Genomic DNA, 8,922 nt, shown 5'->3' with positions numbered 1-8,922 from the left:
CAGAATGCTCTCTATGGTGCTTCTGTAGAACGTCTTGAGGATGGGCGGGGGCAGGTGTGCTCTTCTCATCCTCCGCAGGAAATACAAACGTTTCTGTGCCCTCTTGGCCAGAGACGTGGTGTTCACAGTCCAGGTGAGGTCGTTAGTGATGTGCACCCCCAGGAATTTGGTGCTGCTGACCACCTCCACAGCCGAGCTGTTGATGAGCAGTGGAGCGTGGCTGGGCCGGTTCTTCCTGAAGTCGACGATCATCTCCTTCGTCTTGTCAACGTTCAGGATCAGGCTGTTGTCTCTGCACCAGTCCACCAGCTGCTCCACCTCCTCTCTGTAGTCCAGGTCGTTGTCGTCTCTGATGAGGCCCACCACCGTTGTGTCGTCCGCGAACTTCACGATATGGTTGGTGGCGAACCTGGGGACGCAGTCGTGTGTCATCAGAGTGAACAGCAGAGGGCTCAGGACGCAGCCCTGAGGGGAGCCTGTGCTGAGGGTGATGACATCGGAGGTGTGTTGTCCGATCCGGACTGACTGAGGTCTGTCGGTGAGGAAGTCTAGCAGCCAGTTTCGCAGGGGGGTGCTGAAGCCCAGGTGTCCCAGTTTTCCTGCCAGATGCTGTGGGATGATTGTGTTGAACGCTGAGCTGAAGTCCAGGAACAACATCCGCACATGAGTGTTCTTCTCCTCCAGGTGAGCCAGGCTCAGGTGTAGGGCGGAGGAGATGGCGTCCTCAGTGGAGCGGTTTCGGCGGTAGGCAAACTGGAACGGGTCGAATGTGGAGGGGAGTCTGGAGACGATGTGTTCTTTTACCAGCCTTTCAAAGCACTTCATCATGATGGGAGTCAGTGCCACAGGCCGGTAATCGTTGAAAGAGTGACTTGAGGTTTCTTCGGCACCGGAATGATGGAGGCAGTTTTGAGACAGGCTGGCACTGTGGCTTGGTCAAGTGAGGTGTTAAAAATGTCTGTTAGGACACCAGCCAGCTGACCTGCGCATTCCCTGAACACCCGCCCAGGTATGTTGTCGGGGCCTGGGGCCTTCCATGGGTTGACTCTTTTCAGAGTCTTCAACACATCGGCTGTGTCCAGGCAGAGTGCCTCCTCTTCCTGGTGGGGAACAGTTTTCTTTGCCGGAGTACTGTTCAGTGCCTCGAACCTCCCAAAGAAGTTATTGAGTCCATTTAGAAAGTCAGCATCAACTTCACCCACTGGGGGGGAGGATGGATTGTAATCTGTGATCGCCTTTATGCCTTGCCACATACTTCTGGTGTTGCTGGTGTCGTGGAAGAACTCCTGTATTTTTCGACTGTGGGTTCGTTTTGCTAACCTGATAGCACGGTTCAAGTTGGCTCTCGCTGTCCTCAGTGCCTCCTTGTCGCCAGACTTGAAGGCTGAGTTCCGTGCTTTTAGCATTTCCCGTACCTCCTTAGTCATCCAGGGTTTTTGGTTGGCCCGGGTGATAATGTTCTTAGTGATGCTGACGTCCTCTGTGCACTTGTTGATGTAGGCTGACACCGTCATGGCGTACTCATCGATGTTGATCTGGTCGTTGTAAGTGGCTGCTGCCTTGAACATCTCCCAGTCAGAGCACTCAAAACAGTCCTGAAGTGCCTCCATGGCCCCCTCAGTCCACATTCTCACCTGCTTCACTGTAGGTTTTGTTCTGATCAGCAGGGGCTTGTATGCAGGAATTAGCATAACAGATAGGTGGTCTGAAGAACCGAGGTGGGGGCGGGGGGCTGCTCTGAATGCTTCTTTGATGTTGGTGTAGGCCAAGTCTAGAGTATTCACTCCCCTGGTTGGAAAATCCACATATTGGTTGAAGTGAGGGAGAACAGTCTTCATGTTGGCCTGGTTAAAATCCCCAGCAATGATGAAAACGCCCTCTGTGTGTGAGGATTGCAACTCACTGATGGTCCGGTAGAGAACACTCATAGCCTCTTTAGTGTTAGCACTGGGGGGCACATATACGGCAGTGATGCTAACAACAGTAAACTCCCTGGGCAGGTAGAATGGTCTGCAGTTAACAGTCAGAAGCTCGATGTCCGGGGAGCAGTAACTGGCGACAGTCATGGCATTTTTACACCGGTTGTTGTTGATGTAGATACACAGCCCCCCTCCTCGGGTTTTACCGCTGAGAGCGCTGCTCCTGTCTGCGCGGAATGTAGCGAGCCCCTCCAGGCTAACAACGTTGTCCGGTATGGACGAGTTGAGCCCAGTCGCAGTCCTGCAGTACCTGCAGGACTGCGACTGGAGGCCTGGAGTTTGAGACGCCTGCAGTATAAACTTCACACTAAACTCAGTGATTATGAAAATAATTTAATCGCATTTTGTTGAGACCAAAGAACATTTTGAAAAACTGTTTGGTCCAGTTCCTTTGTGTAACTGGGTCTATATTGTTAGTTGTATATTTTCACAAAATGTTTTCTTTAATTTATTTGTCCTCTTATACTTGTCTGTCTTTGCGTTCCTTTGTGTCTGCTATGAGGGGTTTGGTCCTCCAGCTCCGCCCTACTTTCTTCTTCTTTTGTTTGGGGTCCTCCAGCACCATTATAAATGTTAAGTTGTTCATTTCTTCTTCCCTTTTGTTACTCGTTCCACTGGGAAGAGGCAAGTTTTATAATCCATTGTAATCCTTTCATTTATATTGTCCAAATGTTTATTTTTTTCTTCTGTATTAATGTTAGGTGTTTTAATATTTTCATTCGAGTTGCTATTATGCATTTATAAGATTTGATGCATGCTAACATTATTATTTTGTATAGATCGGGTTGGAGAACTGGAGCACATGCTACGTGCTAATGCTAATATCTCCTGATTGACAGATTGAATAAACGGAGAGCCTCCAAACCCAGACTGGTGTTTTATGGTTTATCCTATCAACACACAACACAGAAGTCCACCGGTCACACTTGCAGTTCACTTCAGACAGCAAATAATATCCATAAAACAAATGATTATGCATTTTAGATTTCTCCACATATTTTACATCTTATATAAATTATTTTGATTTAAATTCTATCTAAAGATTTTCACACACACCTTTTGTTGCAATTTAAAGTTTCCATTCACTTGTTCTGGTTAAGTTTCTATTTCTGACAAAGCAAACAGAAAGTAAACTCCAGCCTCTCCCTGACTGGTTAAATTGGTGTTTTCTCCTGCGGAGCCTCATTCCTTCAGACTGACGTCCTGCAGTCAAACATGTTTACGTGTCTCTGAGCTCAGGTTGAGACGTTTCAGGATTACCTCTGACAGAAACGCTGGAAAGCTTCAAAATCAAGACATCCTCAAAGTGATTTGAAACAGCTGGATCATGAGGTGAGTGATGGGAAATATCTGAGATATGATGATCAGATTTATCTCACATTGTGGCCAGTGGACCTTTCTCCCGTCTGTTCTGGTTTTCCTCCGCTCTTCTCTTCTTTATCTCCTTTGCTGTTCGTTTCTCTGTTCAGAGTTAAATCTTTCTCTTCAGTCCCATCATCTCTCTTTGTTGTTGGACGTGAAAACCTGAACTTTAAAAGCTGATTGTCTTAAACCTATTTTTCTGTCTGCTGGATGTTTTCTCTGATTTTTTATTAGTTACATTCTGTTGTAACTGGAGTAAAAATGTCTAAATCAGGTTAATAAACACAGGACTATTCTTTCCTCCATCTTTCTCATCAGAACATCTTCCTGATTTCTTCACAGTTTTTATTTCACTCATAATCACTTCATTTTCTCCCAGAGATGCAGATTAAAATCACAAATTTGTTTACTTTTGTTGGTTTTTCCAACAGTTCTGATGAAATGTTGAAGTCCAGACTCAACGCCCTGCAGAGCCACTTCACCTGGGATCTGAAATCCAGCCGGCAAAACCTGACCTACCTGAGAATCCGACTGGAGGACATCGGCACTGAAGAGGGAAACTTCTGGCTGGGTCACGTCTACAACCTGCTGGGCTTCATCCAGTACCAGCTGGGCTCCTCTGAAGACGCCCTGAACCTCTTCAACCGGGCCGCTGAGACCTTCCAGAGGCAGAAAAACGCTGATGAAGGTCCCTGGTTGATGGTGAACTTTGGGAATCTGGCCTGGCTGCACCATCACCTGGGAGAAGATGAGAAGAGTGAAGACTACCTGTCAAAGGTCGACGGTCTGATGAGGAAATACCCAGCTCCACCTGAGTTAGAGCGCCACCCAGAGGTCTTAGCTGAGAAGGCCTGGACCCTGATGAAGTTTGATAAAGAGAAGAAGCTGGAGGCTGCAGAGCTCTTCCAGAGAGCCATCGAGATGCAGCCGGACACCGTGGAGTGGCAGAGCAGCTACGCCATACTATCAGCACAAAGTCTAGAAGAAAGCATAGAGAAACTGTTCGCTGGCAACCTGGAAGAGCTGAGATCAGCCAAAGAACGAGATCCAGATAACTTATGCATTGCTGCTCTTTATCTGGAGGCCAAAGCTGCGTCAATTAAGCGTGAAGCAAGAGAGTTAGCTGAAAGGATCCTAGAGAGGCCGATTAACAACTACTGTGGCATCGATGTACTACTGAGTCTTTACATGAAGCACATCTCTAAAGATGAAGCTGTTGACATAGCCAAAGAGGCTCTGAGGAGACATCCAGACTCACGATACGTGAAAAGGGCGGCTGCAAAGTACTACACTAAAAAGATTTTATCTAATTGCAGCAATCCTGACCCCAGAAGGATCAAAGAAACAATCAGTCTGTGGGAGGAAGTGGTTGATGCTTATCCTGAATCCTCCCTTAAAGAAAGATTAGCTCTAGCAGACGTACAGGCAAAGATAGATAAAGAGGAAGCTGAGCAGATTTACAAAGAGCTGCTGGAACAAAGACAAGATCTGGATCCAGCAGGAAAACAGATGCTTTACTGTCGCTACGCCAAATATTTATTCTTTATGAAAAATAACAGCTGCGAGTCAACTGAGTACCACATGAGGGCAGCAGAGATCCAAGAAGAGTCAAAATATCGACATTCCAGCATCACAGAACTGAAGAAGACCTTAACAAGAGAAACTTCCAGAAGAAACGGAGACGCTGATCTGTGCAAACGCATCAAGGAGCTTCTGGCCAGACTGGGAATTCAACCTGCAACCCAGAACCACTGAATGTGATCAGAACACATTCTTAAACTATTTCACATTAGCATCAAATATAAGCGGAATAATTTAGATAAGTAAGTTGTTTTCATATCTATGAATGGGTCTTCTTCTGTAACTTGATTTTTTGCTAAATAAAAGTTGGAGTTTCACCTTCTTGTTCTTTCATTACTTCCTTGAATTTTAAATTTAAAAAATAAATACACAGCTCCACCTAGAGGCCACTGCTGAGATGACCTGGACTGATGTTTGACGGCGCATCAGAAAAAAATGACTATTTTTATTGAACAGGTATTATTAATTATTATTAATATTGGTATTTTTTATGTATATAATAATACCTGCTGGTCAAATTGTCTCTATTCTAAATGCTTGTGGACTCTCAACAAATGAAGCGGTTCTGGTCACACAAAAGGCTGGAAGTTGTTTTTCCTGCAGCTGCATGAGAACCAAACAGTTTCTGGGTTTGGATCCTGATCCTGGAGGAAAACTCTCTGCCTGCAGATAGAACAAAAGGTAGAACAAAAGAGCCAACAGCTGCGTCCTGGCCTCCTGGGTTCTACGGTCATTTGAGCAAAGAAAAACATGAGATAAGATTTCACAGATACCTGTGGAATCCGGAGTCTCTCCCGTTATCTCTCCTTACATAAATTCTCAGGAGAAACTTAAATCCAGTAATTTTGGTTCAAGGAAAGGTTATCTTCACAAAAACCCCGTTTAGCATAAATCCTGAGCAATTTTCTAATACTAAACAAAACATTTTCATTCAAACAATTTCCATTTGATTCTGATATAGTCACAGATAGTACAATTTTCAAATACATTCATCATTCACTAGATTAGTAGTTCTAAAATGAGATATACAATCTTCAATAAAAACATGCTATTAATACTTAGAAAAATGTCTTAGAAATTAAATGTTAGTGGTTTCAACATTCTATGTTGTATTCAGTTTTACACCATCCCAGATGTTGGTTCTGGAAGACTTTTGATCTTCTGTGAACCAAACAGGCTTCTCTCCTCCAGGCTCAAGTGATAGTGCCCTGCAGGAGATGCTAATTTTATGGCCTCCTGTGCTCTGACAACACAGCAGGAGACCCATTGAGAGATCTTTTGATCTGCATTTGGTTCCTTTTTAAATCCTTAACACAAACCTGTTCAAAATTAAGAAATTTGTTCAAAATAAGAATGTTCAATATACCTTTTACACATGCCGTAAGATTAACTGTATTAAGCACTAAAAATAATCATTTTTCCTCTACAAGGGTTAGTATACTTTTATCTTTAATCAGGAATTTGTTTGGCATAAAAAAATCCCCCGGAGCCAAACCCTGCAGAACATCATCATTCATGATCCCTCCACAGGGCCGTAAAGCCGAGTCATCGTCCACTTTATTATTGGAGCCAAGTTTCTATTCTCTGCTAGAGCAGCTGAAGAGGAGAAACTGTTAAACATGAGTTTGTAATTTAACCACTGAGAACTAGAAAATAAGAGCCTGGAGTTAAAGTTTCCATTCAGTTGTTCTGGTTAAGTTTCTATTTCTGACAAAGCAAACAGAAAGTAAACTCCAGCCTCTCCCTGACTGGTTAAATTGGTGTTTTCTCCTGCGGAGCCTCATTCCTTCAGACTGACGTCCTGCAGTCAAACATGTTTACGTGTCTCTGAGCTCAGGTTGAGACGTTTCAGGATTACCTCTGACAGAAACGCTGGAAAGCTTCAAAATCAAGACATTCTCAAAGTGATTTGAAACAGCTGGATCATGAGGTGAGTGATGGGAAATATCTGAGATTTTTCTAAAATATGAATCTCTCACTGGGTTCACTTGACCTTTCTCACCTCTGTACTTGTTTTCTTGTGGTCCTGGATTTATCTCATTCTTAGAGAAAATTGCGTGAGTTTAGGTACAGCAGGTCAAAGGTCAGGCTAAAGCTAACAGAGATGATACTCTTCTCGAGTTGTTCAACAGTTCCAATTTATCCTTTTTATTTTCATCACTTGATGATCCTGAACCATTTCTGTCCTTTCCAACGATGGAACAGTAGTTTGTCCTGTAACCGGTGGGTTGTGGGTTTGAAACCGCCATCCGTCTGCCTCTGTCTTAGTGTCCATGTGAAGACGCTTCACTCGCCTTGCCTGCAGGTGGAGGTCACAGTTCTTCGGTCAGATCAGGGTAGCTGTAGCTACCATGTAGCTCACCACCATCAGTGTCTGAGTGTGAATGATGACTGTAGTGTGAAGCGTTGGAGTCCTCTGGACTTGATGAAGCGCCTAAACAGTGCAAGTCATTTACTTTACTTCTTCATGTTTCCCTGCAATCATTATTTTATTCTCTCTGAACAGATTAACTTTGTCTTCATGATTTGCCAGCAGCTCTACAGAGACTTCAGAGTCCAGGCTGAACGCGCTGCAGAGCCACTTCACCTGGGAGCTCCAACCCTCCAGGTCCAAACAGACCTACCTCCGGGACGCACTGGGAGACATCAGCACTGAGGAGGGGAACTTCTGGCTGGGTCACGTCTACAACCTGCTGGGCTTCATCCAGTACCAGCTGGGCTCCTCTGAAGACGCCCTGAACCTCTTCAACCGGGCCGCTGAGACCTTCCAGAGGCAGAAAAACGCTGATGAAGGTCCCTGGTTGATGGTGAACTTTGGGAATCTGGCCTGGCTGCACCATCACCTGGGAGAAGATGAGAAGAGTGAAGACTACCTGTCAAAGGTCGACGGTCTGATGAGGAAATACCCAGCTCCACCTGAGTTAGAGCGCCACCCAGAGGTCTTAGCTGAGAAGGCCTGGACCCTGATGAAGTTTGATAAAGAGAAGAAGCTGGAGGCTGCAGAGCTCTTCCAGAGAGCCATCGAGATGCAGCCGGACACCGTGGAGTGGCAGAGCAGCTACGCCATACTATCAACAGAGTTCCTCACAGACAACTTACAGAAGCTGAACGCTGACCGGCTGGAGATGCTGAGATCTGCCAACGAACAGGACCCAGATGACTTATGCATTGCTGCTCTTTATCTGGAGGCCAGAGCTGCAAACGGAGAAATCGTCCATGGTGAAGCTCGAGTTTTGGCTGGAAAGCTGAAAGAGAAACCTGTCAACAGCTACAGCGGAATCAGCCCATTGCTGCGTCTGAACAAAAGGTTTAAACTGGAAGACGACGCTGAAGAATCTCCAGATGAAGCTCTGAATCAAACCCAACAGCAAAGATCTGATGCAGAGAGTCTCACAAAGAAGATCCTTTCTAAGGACTACAGAACTGACAGCAACGAGATCAACGGAGCAATCAGACTCTGGGAGGAAGTGATTCATAATGATCCTCAACCCAAACTTGAAGATAAAATCACTTTGGCGTCCATACATGCAAAGCTAGACGCAAAGAAAGCTGAGCAGATTTACAAAGAGCTGCTGGAACAAAGACAAGATCTGGATCTAGCAAGAAAACAGATGCTTTACAACGTCTACGCCAAACATCTATTCTTTATGAAAAATAACAGCTGCGAGTCAACTGAGTACCACATGAGGGCAGCAGAGATCCAAGAAGAGTCAAAATATCGACATTCCAGCATCACAGAACTGAAGAAGACCTTAACAAGAGAAACTTCCAGAAGAAACGGAGACGCTGATCTGTGCAAACGCATCAAGGAGCTTCTGGCCAGACTGGGAATTCAACCTGCAACCCAGAACCACTGAATGTGATCAGAACACATTCTTAAACTATTTCACATTAGCATCAAATATAAGCGGAATAATTTAGATAAGTAAGTTGTTTTCATATCTATGAATGGGTCTTCTTCTGTAACTTGATTTTTTGCTAAATAAAAGTTGGAGTTTCA

The 8,922-nt window shown here is 44.9% G+C and overlaps 2 protein-coding genes across 3 annotated transcripts; both read left to right on the top strand.

Annotated features, from left to right (window-relative positions):
- Positions 1-3,100: 3,100 nt before the first annotated feature.
- On the top strand, positions 3,101-5,239 carry LOC116725280 (interferon-induced protein with tetratricopeptide repeats 2-like). Its single transcript, XM_032571218.1, has 2 exons — positions 3,101-3,311; positions 3,773-5,239. The coding sequence occupies exons 1-2, from the start codon at positions 3,307-3,309 to the stop codon at positions 5,094-5,096; spliced, it is 1,329 nt and encodes a 442-aa protein (XP_032427109.1). The 5' UTR covers positions 3,101-3,306; the 3' UTR covers positions 5,097-5,239.
- Positions 5,240-6,444: 1,205 nt separating this feature from the next.
- On the top strand, positions 6,445-8,922 carry LOC116726459 (interferon-induced protein with tetratricopeptide repeats 2-like). 2 transcript variants are annotated; one of them, XM_032573201.1, is made up of 2 exons: positions 6,445-6,852; positions 7,459-8,922. In XM_032573201.1, the coding sequence occupies exons 1-2, from the start codon at positions 6,848-6,850 to the stop codon at positions 8,777-8,779; spliced, it is 1,326 nt and encodes a 441-aa protein (XP_032429092.1). In that variant the 5' UTR covers positions 6,445-6,847; the 3' UTR covers positions 8,780-8,922. The 2 variants fall into 2 exon arrangements, with proteins under 2 accessions (XP_032429092.1, XP_032429091.1); XM_032573200.1 differs by having other exon boundaries at positions 7,456-8,922.

Source organism: Xiphophorus hellerii, chromosome 9 (assembly GCF_003331165.1).
Source record: "Xiphophorus hellerii strain 12219 chromosome 9, Xiphophorus_hellerii-4.1, whole genome shotgun sequence".
Lineage (NCBI taxonomy): Eukaryota > Metazoa > Chordata > Actinopteri > Cyprinodontiformes > Poeciliidae > Xiphophorus > Xiphophorus hellerii.
This window is presented reverse-complemented; position numbering and strand designations above follow the sequence as displayed.